Source organism: Podarcis vaucheri (assembly GCF_965113315.1).
Source record: "Podarcis vaucheri genome assembly, chromosome: 3".
Classification (NCBI taxonomy): domain Eukaryota; kingdom Metazoa; phylum Chordata; class Lepidosauria; order Squamata; family Lacertidae; genus Podarcis; species Podarcis vaucheri.
The window spans coordinates 90,822,401-90,839,408 of NC_138761.1; the positions used below are offsets into that span (position 1 = coordinate 90,822,401).

Genomic DNA, 17,008 nt, shown 5'->3' on the forward strand with positions numbered 1-17,008 from the left:
CTTTGGAGCTTTTCTGTATTACAGTATGGTAATAGATGGATGCTCAGTGCCTTCTGTTTCTCCTACAGACTAGCCCTTTTTACTGGGTTGAGCAGGGACCCCCAGCACATGCAACAGATTCCTGCCTGCCTCTCAGCGCCAGTGGATGCCGTGATTGGGGTGCGAGTGTTGACATTAGGTTGCCAGGCACAAATGTTAAGTGGAAATTCAAAATGAAGCATGGGGAGAAAGGATGCTTTCACCAAATTGAGTGCTCATTTTAATTAAGTGCTTTCCCATTATGTTCTCACATTTGACAACCGCTGAAATAATAATTAGCACTCATAGAGGGGTTTTTTTCCCCCCACCCTCACAAAATAATAATTTAAAAACAATTATGTGAAAGCTATCCTTTGGGAATGGGTTTTTTATTGCTGATAATGTACATGACGTTCTCCCCACAGATTTGATCACATTGGGGAAAAGCCCCAAAGAGTTATCAGTAGCTTATTTGACATCCCTTGCATTTATTTTACAAATTCCCTTAACCTTGTGTCCTGCTTTATCTCCAAAACTCAGTACCAGTGTATACATTAATAGCATCCTTTGTGAGTTGTGATAACTCTTATCGCAGTGTAATCTTGATGCTCGTAGGTACAGCCCTTCATTTTCCAAAGCATTTTTATTTCCCCCGTAGACCAGCAGAAAGGAAAACGTCTGTCTAGAGAGTTCACTATCATTCAGCACTGATGTTACTTGTTCAACAATCACCTACACCAGGGAAAGTATATGTCAACCACAGTTAGTAGAATTCATCAGTATCTACAATGCTTACACATGTAAAAAGCTCCCCACTGCCCTCACTCTCTTTTTTCTGTGTACATTTCAGATTATCAAACAATAGGCATTAGGGGAGTAATAAAAAAGGGATACCTTAAAAAAGAAAAAAGAAATGAACTTAGAACTTTGGTCTGCTTTTGAAAGTTGATTTAACATGCCTACTTTCCAGATATCTCTTTCCAAGTTCATACACATGGATACCACCCCTTATAATCTCGGTGTGTGTGTGTGTGTGTGTGTGTGTGTGTGAGAGAGAGAGAGAGAGAGAGAGAGAGAGAGACCAATGGAGGTACTGGCTTTATTATTTATCCATTTAAATAATGTTTAGGGACATAGTAAGGGACGCAGATGGCACTGTGGGTTAAACCACAGAGCCTAGGACTTGCCGATCAGAAGGTCGGCGATTAAGATCCCCACAACGGGCTGAGCTCCCATTGCTCAGTCCCTGCTCCTGCCAACCTCACAGTTCGAAAGCACATCAAACTACAAGTAGATAAATAGGTACCACTCCGGCAGGAAGGTAAACAGCATTTCCGTGCACTGCTCTGGTTCGCCAGAAGTGGCTTAGTCATGCTGGCCACATGACCCGGAAGCTGTACGCCGGCTCCCTCGGCCACTAAAGCGAGATGAGCACCGCAACCCCAGAGTTGGCCACGACTAGACCTAATAGTCAGGGGTCCCTTTACCCTTTACCTTTAAGGTGCCTTACTATTGGTCAGACTATTGATCCATTTACCTCAATATTGTTTACACTGACTGACAGCAGCTCTCTAGGGTTTCAGGCAGGAATCTCTCTTAGCCCTACCTGGGACTGAACATGGAACCTTTTGCATGCAAAGGAGATGCTCTACCACTGAGTCACGGCCCTCCCTTATTCAACTTTTCAGCCAAAAAAAAAAAAATACTCCCCAAAAGCTGCAGATCACACAAAAGACAGCCTGTGTCCTCAAGTTTTGCATTCTAAAAGGACATGACACAAAAGGAAAATGAATTCATAGGGAGGAGGAAATAAACAAACTTGGGGGTAAAGTTCTTGGCTGCAATGACCAGCTGGGGTGGAATAGCTCAAGGAGAAGAGGAGCCAAAAGTTGCATCATTTCTCTTCCCTTGTCTGCTGCAGTCTGATGGTTCTTTATAAATCAGCACTTCCCTGCTTGGCCTATACATGTAGCCACCACAACTTGTGCTGGCCACATGTGTTGGACCCAAGTGTTGGTGCTGGTTCAAAACAAGCGGTTTGTCCACTCATTTTCCTTCTGCGGCCATGCACTCTTTCATATACGTTCATCTGGGGGCTGTCACATATAGGAACCAGGCCCATGCCAGATTTAAGTCTCACGCTAGCAATCCATTTTCATAACAATTCCTGTTTCGCATCCCAAACAATGAGTTCTTCTGCTTCCTTCCAGCTATATGTTGCCTTCTGACAGTCCTGAAGGCTATTGCCTGCTTGAAATGACTGCAGATGAAAATTCTCCTGTACGTCGGGGGCTCTTTCTGCCACATCGGTTGACTCAGGTGAACTTGCAAATCACAGCCCAAAGTCACACCATAACCCTACTATTTCCATTTATCTCCCAAGTCATTGGAAGCATGATTTATTAACTTCCCTTTTTATTATTAGATGGAGCAAACCTTGTTTCATGCAATCCTTTGGGTATGCTGCACATCCAATAGAAATTAGAGATAATACTTGTGTACAACTTCGGTTTATGTCAATGGGACTTGTGTTAGTGAACTGGTAGTTGTCTGGAGCAGCCTTATGTCACCCATACAGTCTCTGGATTACTTACATCAGCAGTAATCAACATGGCGGTGCCCTCCAGGTATTGTTGGACTACAAATCCCATCAGCCACAGCCAGCATGGCCCCATGGCCAAGCATAATGGGACATGGAGTTCAGCAATATTTGGAGATCACCAAGCTGTCATGAAGTTAGAGTCCCAGGCACACCCATGGATGAAGCAGGAAACATTTGTACGCTTATGAGTACAAGATGAACCACGTTTCTGTGTCCTACTCCCTCAATTTCCTTCATGAATAGAGTCTATAGGCAGTTGCAGTAAGGGCTGGTTTATTTTTGTGTGTATACACTTATTTATTGTGATCCTTTTCAGGTTACCTTTGGGCCAATATTCCTTGGGAATGTCCCAAGTCACATTAAGATTCATCCGAGTTCTGGGTGGATTTATGGCTTCAGAGGCTGCATTAGGGAGTTCCAGGTGAACAACAAAGAACTCTTCATCATAGACGAAGCCTTGGGAGGAAGGAACATCGAGAACTGCAATGTCCCTGTTTGTGATTATCATCCATGCCGCAACGGTGGCACTTGCACCAGGTAGGCATCAGGTCCTTATCTTTTATCTTTAAATTCCTTCGCTGCCTGATTAGCTTCCCTCATTAAATCATTGCACTGTGTGTGTGTTTGTGTGCATAGTTTGTTTGTTTATTTGAGGCATTTTTAATCTGCTCTTCAATTAATTTACTACAAATGTTGTTTTCCTTCCATGTTTTTAATAGCCCTTGTGGGAGTAGAACTTGTCCCTTCTGGAAAAACAATTATATTGTTTGTTTGTTGATTTATCTGAAGCATTTTTAGCCCACTCTTCAGCTAGAAAGGCTCCCAGAGCAGCTTGCATGAGTTCAATAAAAGCAAGATAGCTTCCACATACAAGACTTTGCCCTTTAAAAGGCAAGGCACAAAAGGAAAAATGGGATGGGGAGGGAAGAGGAAAACAAGAAAACTCAGGCACCACTTAGTAGTTACATACCGGTAGTTGTTTTGATAATGGAAAGGAAGCCATTCAGGAATAGGAGGGGCCAAGTGCAGCTGGTTTCTTAGTGGAGCCAAAGGACTGATCCTGCTTCCAATTTCTCCCTCTGCCACAGCCAGGCGACAGTTGAGGGAGGGAGGAGCCTAACAGGGCTGGTGCCTCGGTAGGGCAGAGCCCTGCGTCCAACCTCTCCCTCTGCTTCTATATGGGAGAAGAGACAATATTTCAAAAACCAAACAAAGACACCTACAACTGAAGCATGAAATACGAGGATTTCACATATTCCTGATGGAACTGAAATCAGGGAGTTGACTAAGGTGCTTCTCCCTTTAATGAACAGGAACTATTCTTTGATTCACATAGGCTTTGATTCACATAGTGATAAAGTCTCTTCCTGTGAGATTAGTGATAATCCCAGTCCAAGATATTCCATCTGGGAGTTGCGGAAGGCACCAATCAGAGCAAAGCTGTGCAATGAACTTGAATGCAATCTATCCACCTCATTCACACTTCAATTTTTTAAAAAGAAAATGCATTTTAAAATAGTTGAGGGTTTTTAAAGGTTTTTGTTGATGGAGACCATAAAACATGTCAAGATGCTGATTTATTACAGCAGCAGCAGCAAAACAACACCACAACTTAGAGCCTTGTTTAACAATCATGCTTGCCACATAAAGCAATTAAATAACCATTTTGACTCTGTGTACAAAACTGAAATAGTTCACAGTCATCTAAAATGCTGCCAGTCTTTTAACTTAAGCTGGTTTAATAGCAGTTACAAATATCTTTCTCTTCATTGCTTGGTGATACCGGAACATCGGAAAAGCCTTCCTAGAGATTTCATCTCTGAAAAACCACAGGCTGTTAAATAAGCAATTAAACCACAAGCTAGAAACTCAGATCTCGATTCCATAGTTTATGATAAGACTACTGGGAGATAAAGCCGAGTGCTGAAAGCTCTAATATTTTGCTTCACTGCAGGCGGAGGGCATTGAAGGCTAAGCCTCTTAGCACCAATATAGAAACATAGTGGCTGTGAATGACCGAAAGTTTGAGTTTCCAAGTTGCCTTCAAAGTACAGCGCAGAAATCCCATTCAAGAGCTCCCCCATGCAGGATCTCAGTTTCCATTAGTGCACATTCCCAATAGGAAAGAACAAACCTGAGAAAGCAACTGATTGTTTGAAGTGAGGGAATGAGATAATGCAGGGAATTCTCAAGTTTTCTTCTAAAGCGGGATTGACCGATTTGTCTCATACCAAGGGCTGCTTTAGGGACGCGGGTGGCACTGTGGGTTAAACCACAGAGCCTAGGACTTGCTGATCAGAAGGTCAGTGGTTTGAATCCCCGCGACGGGGTGAGCTCCCATTGCTCGGTCCCTGCTCCTGCCAACCTAGCAGTTCGAAAGCACGTCAAAGTGCAAGTAGAGAAATAGGTACCGCTCCAGCGGGAAGGTAAACGACGTTTCCGTGCGCCAGAAGCGGCTTAGTCATGCTGGCCACATGACCCGGAAGCTGTATGCCTGCTCCATCGGCCAGTAAAGCGAGATAAGTGCACAACCCCAGAGTCGGCCACGACTGGACCTAACGGTCAGGGATTCCTTTACCCTTTACCTAAGGGCTGCTTTAGAGCCTAATAAATACTGGGTGATAGCTGACTTCAATGGAACCGGTGTACTGATCTGTATGCTATGGCAGAGATGGAGGTGGCCCTCTCAGTGTTGCTGGACTGCAACTCCCATCCCCCCTGACCACTGGCCAAACAGGCTTGGACTGATGGGAGTTGCAGTCCAACAGCAGCGGGAAAGCCACAGGTTCTCCCATCCCCGTGTTAGTTTTCCCCTCCCTGTGCATATCAGGTTTTATTGCCACTTCCCTGTGATGGGTTTCTGTGTCCTGTGTCTGTTGGCACTTCCAATGACACAACAAGTTGCTGGAAGTGGCAGGAGGAAAGAGTGCTGTTGTGGTTGCGTCCCGTTTGCATGTTCCCCACAGGCAACCGGTTAGATGAGATGCTGGATGAGATGGGCGGTTGGCCTGATCCTGCAGGCTCTTTTTGGGTCCTGTGTAGCATTTCCATGCCAGCATGGAACTTCTCCATGTCATCCAGCAGTTCGCATGTGGCAAGGTGTATTCCCACATTGCATCAAGTTACAGAGGGTCACTGTAAAGAGGAGCTTTCTATGTGAGTAATGAAGGGACTGCAGTGGGTAGAGTATTGACTTTGGATAGGAAACCCAGGCTGAAATCTTTGCTCGGGCTTAAAGCTCACCTGCGTTGAATGAGTAGCGAACTCTCAGATGAACCTGCCTCACAGCATCATGATGAGGATAAAATGTGGAGTGCCTTGAATGGTCAGGAAGAGTAGGATATGAATGCGGTAGGTGAGTAAGTGAAATTACCTTCCAGCTCTGTGAATCTATTCACATATATCACTCTCCCTCCTCCCCTTAGTGCATGCCACTACATCAGTGATTTCCTCATTTGTGGCAAGCCATGGTTTGTTGTTACATCCGTATAGGCAAACTGTGATTTGCACTTGCCACCCAAACCAGAATTACAAACCAGAAGGCATAAACATGTCAGTGACCCTGCGAGTACAATCCAGATCTGTTAAAATTTGTAGGGTTGAAATGCTTTCAAGATGCATTCTGTGCCTAGAGTAAGAATTTTAGCTCAGAGAAACGGTGTTTAGTCTGCCAGTTGAGCAGTCAAATCTCTTTGGACTCCTATGGTGCAGAAGGTTCTTTTTTAAAAAGCAGAGAAGAGTGAGCATATAATGTGCCACATTTTCATCAAGGTTTGGCAGGAATTAAAAGGCTATAGTGTTGTGGAAACAGCTCATAGAATTCTCATATCAATGATCGTGTCAAAAACACATTGGTAGTGGTTGATGAATAAATGTATTTCTGGCTGCTTAAAAGCTCGTCAAAATGTAAACATACATGAGCTTAGTTTTCGTAGTGCTGAGCAAAACCAGAAAGTTAATTACACTCATACACGAGTGTGCTTTCAACGTCCTGAACTATTCTCATAAGCAATTATTCTTACTGTTGTTGTTCGGCAAGTATTGGAACAGCAGATGGCTCCATTAATGTTAATCAATTAATTAAGACCGGAAAATCAAAGTCAATTAACAATAAATTTCAATAGAGAGTAGCTTATCTTCAGACTTCAGAAGACTGCAAACAGTGTAATTATCAAAATCTCCGAGAAGACTGGTTTCCCAAGGATGAACTAGTGACCTTTCAAGTACAACTTTCCTACAAAACAAATACCAATTTTTGTTTAAGAAGGAAGGTGATAACGAAAAAAATACATTCCTTGCATTTGAAGAAAATGCTGCAGCTGTAAGGACATCCCGCACCCCACCCCACGTGCTATTTGTAAATATGAAGGTATTGCAAAGCCACTATACAAAGTCTCTAGTACTCTTTCCTTCCAAGAGAAAACTGACCTTGTAGCAGCTGCTGTTAGAAGTTCTCACTTGCTCAGGGACAATGTGAAACAGTGGGATGACATTTTTCCAGCACTCAAATCACACCGACATCTGTGGGCTCAAATTGGAATGGTTTTTTTTTAATTATTATTTCAATAAGTTAATTTAGGCACACTCCAGATTAGGCCTGAATAAACTCACTGAAGTCCAGCCTGATTCATATCCAGCCTAGGGGAGCTTCCAGCCCCACCTTCTGCCCATGAGACAAATGTCAGAGGCAACCAGGGGAGCTTGTGGGTGGCGATGGGGCTTCCATTAGCCTGTAAAAATGTTTTGAGTCGTCAGGGACTGCATTCTGCCATGGCTCTGGGGATGGGAGAGAAACTTGATTAAGTTCACATTTAAAGGTGAATTGGCCATATTTGAACTTTCTGAAATAAAATGCGAACACAGCTATCTTCGGAATGCACATGTCTCTCAATCTTGCAATGCAGCTCACCAGCCAAGTAAGGTGTACAAAAATGCATATGCTAGGGTAAGATGTAAAAATGTGTATATTCCTGACAATAACATACCCAAAATGAATCATATTAGGGAAAGTTGCTTTGCAAAATGGTGTTTATTAGGCAAAATTGCATACAAAAAAAATACTAACCAAAATTGACAGGTCCTTCCATCCCTTCCAGGCCCAACCTAAATGCTCCCAAGTTCACTAGGAACTCTAGGATATGGCTGTAGAAAGTACAAGTAGCGGTTAGATTTCCTGTAGGTTCTGGCAACCCTAGATGTTGTGTACCATTATATAGGCCCTAATGGAATCGCCAACCACCATCCATGATACCTCCATGCCACTGCAACAAAGCATGTTTAGGTGGAAAGGAATGAGGCAACAGGAAACAGGATTTGTGGCAGACTGAGCCTATTACAAGCTGAGGCAGAATTATGCATGGGGTTGGGCTTGTAATGCTTTTTCGAGCTCCGTTTTCTGAACTTTAAGAGCAGCATTAATTACTATATAATATTGCTGAGTTCATACAGTTCTTCCCCAGCAAGTAGAGCTGTTGTGATTTGGAATGCTATCTGGATCATGATGGCACAAGTGTGATGGACACCTATTGAAAAGCCAGCACCATCACTGATGGTGAGGGACACAAATCACACACCCATAGCATGTTATGCCAGTCTTGTGCCAGAGCTTAGCTGGCGAAGGGGAGTTTTGCATCAGTGCCAAAGCAAACTGTGAGGAAAGCCTGAGCAGTTTTAGCAGTGATGTTGAGTCTTTAGACCTTTGCTTGACGCTGGCTGCTGATGTGAAAGCACTGAGGAGCTTCTCAAGACTCTGCCTTGATAAAAATCAATTTCAGCTTCTCTGAGAGTCTCTTCTTTGAGGAATAAGCACTCCCCACACCCACATGCACATGAACACTCATCAACCAGCCCACAAAAAGATAGTGAGGGCAATAGCTAAAGCTATTCTCCCCACCCAAGGAGACTCTCTCCCCACCTATCACATGTAGAGTAGCTGCTGCCCTATCACATTTGGTTAGGGCTTGTAAGACAATTCTGCAAAGGCTGTGCTCTGGCACCAGAGGCATGCTTTGAATTGATTGTTTGTATAAGCCTTGATCTGAATTGATTGTCTTGCCTTTCCATTTCTACAAAGCTATTTTTTGCAGGTTAGCTAGCAGAGTTAACCTTTGCAATATTTACAGAGTTGGGAAATAAATAATTTGACTGTAACTGATGGAAGTACCTTGCATTGCAATCCTAAGCATATTTTCCAGGACAGAAACCTCACTGATCTCAGTGACGCTTTATTAATGAATAAACATCTACAGGACTGGACTGCACATGACACATTTGTACAGGCAGATTAAAACCCCACATTTTGCATAGGTCTAGGGAACAGAGCAAAGGACAATGCCCCCCTGCACTTCTTATTTCTGTAGGATTCCTCTGTCAAGTTGAGCTTGTCCTATCTATAGCAGTCGTGAAAAGGAAGACATATTGTGTTCATTAAAACAAACAGCCAAAACCCTTCTAGGACATAAAAGTATATAAATAAAGTTCTAGCCTTCCTGCATACCACCTTTGGGATTTTAATATTACAGTCCAAGGCATGTTTATTCACAAGTAAGTCCCATTGTATTCTATGCTAGTGTGCACCTAAATCACGTATCCCTCACTTAAAGGCAGATGGGCTACCATTATGGCATGTTGTTTGGTCTTCCCTTAAATGAGATAAAGAAAGGACCTAATTCTTCAAGGTCACCTCCATACTGTCACTATTTGCTAGAAGGGATTTAGCATACCAGACATGATGCATCATGTTCATGCAAACACTCTCATTGGCACAATGAAACTTCCCCTTCCATTCTTCTCTTCACCACCCCCCTCACGCACAAAATCTGTTCTGGGGATTTTCCTAACCTTCTGGACCAGATTTCTGGTGATGGTGAGGGGATCACTGAGAGAGGAGAAGGATGGGAGGTTCTATTGCACAAGAAGGACAACTTCATTGTATACAACTCAATGTGGGTTAAAGTGTTCCCTTGGTCTGATACAACAAACCTACTTTTTCCTCTCCTCTTTTAAAATGACCTTTTGCAGTAAGGAAAGTAACAGGGAAATACACTAAAAAAGAGTAGGATTATGATTGCACAAACAAATCAGGATGGAGATTTCATAAACAGGTCATCTGGAGGGGTCCTAACAGTTAAGCGGTTCAAAGGTAAGCCAGGATTTAGTTTAGCTTCTAGGTACATTTGGGAATTTCGGAACTATAAGTTTCTAACACTATGCTACCAACAGAGATCTTGTGTTAGCGCCTCTGTGCTTTCCTTTGGTCTTAATTGAGCTTTCTAAGCACAGTAGGGGAAAAGGCTTCCAATTAGGAAGGAAAAGTACCAACACTGTATATACTGCGATGCCTGAGAGATCTCTTTTCATGGGAATGAGGATCACTTTTGGAGTAGAACATATTTCAGTGGGGATAGAGAGCACAAATAGTCTCCAAAGACGAGTCTTTATCCATTATTATTTGCCCAATTATCAACACTAATATTGCGTTCTCTGCTTTTCCAACGTTCGAAAATTCGCTTTGGGAGTCAAACTCTTTTAGAATGCTTGCTCTGCAGAGGGGAGGGTGGCAAGCACTACAAGCCTTTAAGCTCTTCAGGCAGCAAATCAGATCTTTGCAAAATGCATAATTCTTCCCAATGTGTATGGCAATGGGGCCTTGGTGTAGTCAAAGAGCCGCTTACATTGTTTTTCTAACATTTCATTACCAATGCCCTTGCCAGTTGGCACATGTGAGCGATTAGCTTGGAATGTGAAGAATCCTTTTGGACCTTCTGGGAGCCTCTTTATACAAATGAGATTTCTTCTTCAGTGAGTTACGGGAAAGTCACCTAACTGTCATACAATTGCAGGGCCAGATTGGGAAGGGGTGGGGGGGTGGGGAAGAAATATTAATATTATTGAATGTTGTCCAAGGAGTAGTTTGCAAAGGAGTCTGAGAACTGTAATGAAATTAAAATGACTGGATTGGTAAAGAGCCCATTGCAGGCAGTCTTTGCATCACACCTTTGCAGCAAGGTCAAACAAGCTGGTGTGTGGAGAGGAGAGAAAAGGCCCGTCTCCATCTGCCTCTTGCTTGACGCAGATGCAAGTCATTTGCCCTGATTGATCCTTCTAGGCACAGGAGACCATTTTAACTTACATTCTATCTTCCCACCAAGGCTCTTCAAGGAAAAAGTGGCATTTTTAGCAGCACAGGTATCTTTGGAAACTCTTACACACACAAAAATCTAATCTGACATTCTTTGGCTGGAGTACTGAATGGCAATTGCTGTAAGCATTCCAGTTACTTACCGGTATCCATAAAGGCTCAGGGCAGGCAGCAATGTAAAGAGCCCATTCCTGACGTTCTGTTTCTCCTGGGAGTACTCAGTAGACATGGCGACATGAGCCAAATGGTATTGCCAGTGATTTTGAGGGAGTCACTGCCTACCAAACCTTTCACCACTAATGGGAGCTACCAGAACAGTGTGGTTCTTGCACCATTTGTAACACGTGCAACATCCTTTGACATGGAGAAGGTTGATGGCGTTAGGGCTCATTTGGTCATTCCCAAGAGATCAGAGGCTGATATCGGGTCCCAAGCACATATGTTCCTTTTTCCCCCTGCCCTCAACATTAGAAAGTAGGAGGTTCTAAGAATTCATGTATTTTCCTCTTCAGTGATTTACTGCAGTAGGGGAAGCATGTGAGGATATTTCATTTATAGAGAGAGGACAATAGAGAGGATTGATTTGTTACATTAATTACACAATCGCCACTTTCCCCAGTTTGGCAGCTTCCATATATTTTGGACTCCACCTGTCATCAGTTCCAGCCAGCTTGGCTCGTGGTCAGGGATTATGGGAGATGTAGTCCAGAATACTGGAGGCCCCAAGGTTGAGGAAGTCTGCACTGTCATAGAGGCAAATATTATTGGTTATATTGTGCTGTGACATCATCAGTTTCCCAAGTGATTCCTGACTGGCTGCAGTCACAGCGAAAAACTCTGTTAAAACTTTTTTATTTTATATTTTTTAAAAAGCAGGAGTGAAAGTAAAATGAAATTGGTGCCAAAATACATCAAATTGAGGAACAATGACTGTGAACAGGTGCAAAAGCAGTATATATTTGTAGACCTTTTCACCTCCACCTCCAATATAGCAACTTTTGAATTGAAAACAGAGTTGAAAAGTCAGCAGAACATTATCACAGCCAGTATCCAATAGATGACCCTGCCATACATTTCAATATTTCACAGATGGAAATAGGCACCGTTGTAAATTTGCAGCATTTATTCCCATGCCATGCGTCACCAGCTGAGTCCTCTTCTCCCATCACAGATTGCTGATGACTCTTCTCCACTTGCTGTGTGTTGCATTCATTTACTCTGCAATAACCTGTCCCTCACTCGTTTTTGTACCAGGATGATGAGAACAAGAGAGAAAAGAGAATATTTTAATAGACTGTACAATCTCCCAATGGATCTGAAAATACTTTTTTATAAAGCAGTTGCAACACAAACACATTCATCAGTATTTTCAATCTGGCTAGAAAGGTACAAAGGTGGAGGGAAAGGAACAAATATACAGTGGTACCTCGGGTTAAGTACTTAATTCGTTCCGGAGGTCCATTCTTAACCTGAAAATGTTCTTAACCTGAAGCACCACTTTAGCTAACGGGGCCTCCTGCTGCCGCTGCGCTACCGGAGCACGATTTCTGTTCTCATCCTGAAGCAAAGTTCTTAACCTGAAGCACTATTTCTGGGTTAGCGGAGTCTGTAACCTGAAGCGGAGTCTGTAACCTGAAGCGTATGTAACCCGAGGTACCACTGTACTGACATTCTGTGTGCATACACATTCATTTTACACATGTACACAGAAGATCTCTATCCTTTACACTACCCCAATATTCTGAAACCTATCGTACACACATAAATATTGCTTTCAGCTCTGTCTTGCCTTTTTTGACCCTGTACAACAGGGTGGAGAACTTGTGACCTTTCAGGTGTTGTTAATGCTGTAGCTCCCATTATGCCTAATCATTGGCTAGGCTGGATGTGGCTAATGTACCCCAACGATATCTGGAGGGCCACAGGTTCCCTACTCCTGCTGGATGATAAGTTCTTGGGAGCAAGGTCCTGTATAATGATTCACACAGCACTGTTCAGATTAGGCTTGATGTGGCAGGCTCAGATGCAGGAGGAGGAAGTGGATGAAACAGAGGGGGAGGGGGGATCTGAGTTGGAGGAGGGGAAACTCTCCTGTCCACTTCAGCTTCAGTCACATGGGAAGAGAGAGCAGGGGTGCCAGCCCCAACTTTCCTGTGGAATGGAGAGCCTCAATGGAGGCTGGGGAGGGCTTAGAGCAGTCAACCGGGAGAAGCAGAACTGGAGGTGGCAACAACAACAACTGAGTAGGAGGCTGCAGTCTTGTTGCATGACACGAGGCATCACCTTCCCAGATAGGAACAGAACCACCCACCTTCATGGAGTGCATATTTGCAATTCCAACATTCTCACAAGGCAAGCAAGTCTTGTGAGTGAGCATACCAGGTGGGGTGTGGAAACTTGGTGGGACATCTTCATTGCTTCCATCCCATTCTGAACTTCTTGTGCTGCTCTTTAACTCCTGAAACATGACCCATGAGCCTTGCATCTGCTGCTGAGCCTTACCATCATGTGCCTGAAGAAGGGTGTTTTTTGGTCAAAGTAAGAACCACAGCTTGCATGCCTTGGAGCCAGAGTCAGGACAGCCTGTCTCAGTACTTTAAATATCTGAATACTTCCCTGAGAGGTAGGAGAGAACATGAATGTAATTAACAATAACAGCAGGCATCCAAATGATTTCTACCAGCTTTTCATGAGGATCACTAAAAATGCATTTTGTCTGGGGAATTCTGAATTGTCATTTTCAGTATATATGACCCAGAGAGAGAAAGAAAAGGCTATGAGAACCAGTTGGAGAAAGTAGGACATCTGCATGCACATACTATAATGGCAAAGCCTCTATCCTCCATTTTGTAAGTTTTGATATTTTGTCTTCCTTTCAAGTAAAGCTATCATATTTTTCACGTTTTAAATGGATGGGTTATCAAGTCTTAATGATGTCAGGCTTTAATTGCTTTGCGGTTGCATCCTCTTAGTGAGCTAATGCAATAAATAATATTGAAATCTAATTTTAGAAATAATGTTTTATGAAATGGAAGAATGCAAAGCGATAAATTTTTGTTTTATTTCTTTTATGAGCTTTGTATGTCGGTATATAGATCTATAGCGCCATGGTTTATGCCAGTTCGAGACTCCAAGCTAAATTATAAAGTCTGCTTTCAGCTCCAACAAATCTTCCCAGGACTGTGCTGCATTTTACTTAATATCAAGGACAAGTGGATTCTGTGTGTACAATAGCATGATTTGTTTATCGTGCACAGCTAAAGACAAGGCACGGACTGAGCAATATTTTTTACCTAAAAGTGGTTTTCCTATAAAACCAAACTCCTCCGAATGACGAAGCTTGTCAAAATTTCCTGACTATGATTTAGGTCAAAACAGTGCTTTAAAACGCTCAGAATTGACGCAGGAGGGTAGTTGTCCTTGAACAGTTATTTGATCTGCTTCCTATGCACAGAGCTGAAAGTGCAGTATCGTGATTTGATAGAAACAAGTGTAGCATCCTCAAGGCATGAACTCATCTTGCTAAGTACAACTGGAAAGTGTAAAACAGGCAAGATGAGATGTGGATGAGATTGTGACTTGGAAGGATGGAGGAGCCTAGTTTGCAGTGTCATAGTGGGGTTAACCTTGGACTTAAACAAAAGGAGATGGATGAGTAGCTGGCTGAGCTGGTGGGCCACCATCCATAAACAGGGGTGCTGAAGGAAGTCCTGCATCTGAAGCAAACCAAATACTGACTTGCTAAGGGGGTTGTAGAGATTGCTGAGCCTATTATGGGCTATGCTGTTGAACCATATTTAATCATTTTTGTATTTTTTCTTATTTTTACCCTACCCAATAAGATTGTGAGCCATCATTACAAACATAATTTTTATCACAAGTTCTGAACTCTGCATTTTATCCAGGACAGATGCCAGCCTTCTATTACCAGCATAGTCTTTCTCCTGCTCCTCCACCTCCTGCTTCTATGCTTGCCAGAATCAAGCATTAAAGGAGGGCTCAGGTAAACAAGAGGAGAGAGAGAAGCAGAATGAAGATTCTACTTGGCAGATATGTCAAGGCAAGCACTCAATAGATGCTCCCACTGGTGGAAGTGGGGAGGTTTTTCCTCTGCAGCCATCTATACACACACCCAAAGAAAAATATGTTACAAGGGATTGATGGACCCTCTAGAACAGGGTTTCCCAAATGTGGGTCTCCAGCTGATTTTGGACTACAATTCCCATCATCCCTGACCACTGGTCCTGCTAGCTAGGGATGATGGGAGTTGTAGTCCAAAAACAGCTGGAGACACAAGTTTGGGAAACCCTGCTCTAGAAAAGGTTGGTTGGCAGAGATGTTTAATACCCACCCCCTTTCCTTCCAGTGCAGCCTAAATTTTAATGACACCTGTAGTTTATGACTAGCACAGTGGGGGAGCCTGTAGCCTAGGTTTATTTTATTGATTCCTTGGAATTTTGTGAGAAAATACTGCATCTCTGAAGAGCAGCCTTTGAACGCTTGGCTGGTAAAAATCTTTAGAAAGTGGAATTGACATGAAAGTCCTTTTGCCACAGAACAGGACACCTCCATGATTAATTTGGGGAAAGAGGTTGCCATCGTTTTATGATATTTAAATAAAAATAGCATTGTTGATAAAATAATCCCCCCTCTCCGAGTGCCTTTTCCACGTAAAACTGGTTTCAGAATGTCAGAAACACTGCAAAGTTTAAATTCCTTAGGTGAGCAAGGAACAGTCTGCAGATCATCTGTATTTCAGGCTGGCATTTGAAATAATTCAAGGCTTACCGGAGGAAAACTCCTGCTGTGCCATGGGCTGTTTGGCTGCTTGGCACCTATTTAAGAGGGCTCCGGATGTTTCTGGTTTCCTCTGCCAGCCTGTCCAAAGAGTCTGTACCACCGCAGTTCAAAAGGAAGGAGGGAAATCAGAAAAAAAAACTATTTTCAGCAAAGCCTTTTGGGAATTGGAATAATCATGCCTACCAGCATTCTCCTGCCAATGCTTCTCCACCCGACTCCCATTATCTTTGCCTCTCACTGCATTTATTTAAAAGATCTTTTTGTTCCCAGAACATACATAATTGTTTAAATAATGGTTCCTATTTGGTGCTGCTTTTTTCAGCAGAGACTGTCATTAGAGCTTTCCTCCACCCAAAAAAAAGGTAAATCCCATATTCTGTAGGCTCTCCCCCATTTTGTTTTAACACCAACTTTCACGGTGCTTTACCACATCTTTTTCACGTGCCCTTCCGATTCTTTTTTCTGTGAAACAGAGGGAAGAGGTTTGAGGGATAGCTCAGTCAGTAGAGCATGAGAGTTTTAATCTCAGGATTGTGGGTTCAAGCCCCACATTGGGCAAGAGATTCTTGGATTTTCAAGGTTGTTGGACTAGATGAGCCTCACGGTCACTTCCAACTCTATAATTCTATTGTTCTGTCCATGCCGATTAAATTGAGCTACGTCACTCCCCCAATATTAACTGCCAGAGCCTCAGGTAGCTATAGTAGGGAAGACTCCTTTTTAAAAATAGAGGGGTAGAGGTTCAGCTCAGAGGAGGATGTTCATCTCTAGAAAAATTGGGCTTATGCAAGGGTAAGGAACAATTGCACTTAAAGGAAGACTCAAAGGACTTGTTCAGCTGCTTCTTTTTAAATGGTGAAAGCAAATGGGAGATATATGAAAATCAATAGTGAGGTTGTTTCATGAAGTCTCAAAGCATGCATCTCTTCCCAAGGTTTTGAAGCCCCCACCTGATTATAAGCAGCAGCAACCAGCTCCCTTGAAAAGCATTACCTTGGCCATTATACACCCTAGCAACCCTTTGATGATAGAGTCACAATTGATGAGCACACTTGCATGTAGCAACTGCAAGTCTGCACATCCTTTGAGAATGTTCCTAGATTCTGGATCTAGATACTAGATTCAAGCCTGTAATCCACTTACCTGGGAGCAAGCCCCCCCCCCCCCGAATTCAGTGGTACTTACTTCAGAGTGAACATGGAAATCTGTTTGCATAGCTTCTCTGGACTGGCAGAATACATATGAAAAAAGACTTGACTATAAAATAAGGAGCTTTTTATTTTATTTAGAAAAACTTAAGGTATCTTTCATACCAGGGCTTAGAATGTTATTTGTATGGTATTCCTCATAATTTGTGCCAATAAAACTGACGTCATGTTTAAGCCCAAAGCTGTATAGACTGAGCATCTCTCGGGTAGACTTGAGATGACAGAACTATGCAGATTGCA

The 17,008-nt window shown here is 42.9% G+C and overlaps 1 protein-coding gene and 1 long non-coding RNA gene across 8 annotated transcripts in view; one reads left to right on the plus strand and one right to left on the minus strand.

Annotated features, from left to right (window-relative positions):
• The window catches only part of EYS (eyes shut homolog), a 511,791-nt gene that overhangs the window by 440,050 nt on the left and 54,733 nt on the right, over positions 1-17,008 (plus strand). For all 7 annotated transcript variants that reach the window (XM_082218133.1, XM_082218135.1, XM_082218137.1 and 4 more), the window contains 2 exons: positions 2,229-2,337; positions 2,937-3,157. In XM_082218133.1, coding sequence (XP_082074259.1) covers positions 2,229-2,337; positions 2,937-3,157 — 330 coding nt within the window. The remainder of the gene's footprint in view (positions 1-2,228; positions 2,338-2,936; positions 3,158-17,008) is intronic.
• On the minus strand, positions 3,337-15,828 carry LOC309529943. The gene is made up of 4 exons (XR_014218534.1): positions 15,549-15,828; positions 13,263-13,376; positions 11,864-11,998; positions 3,337-3,794 (listed from the first exon to the last, which is right to left on the minus strand). It is a non-coding gene; the product is annotated as an uncharacterized lncRNA (long non-coding RNA).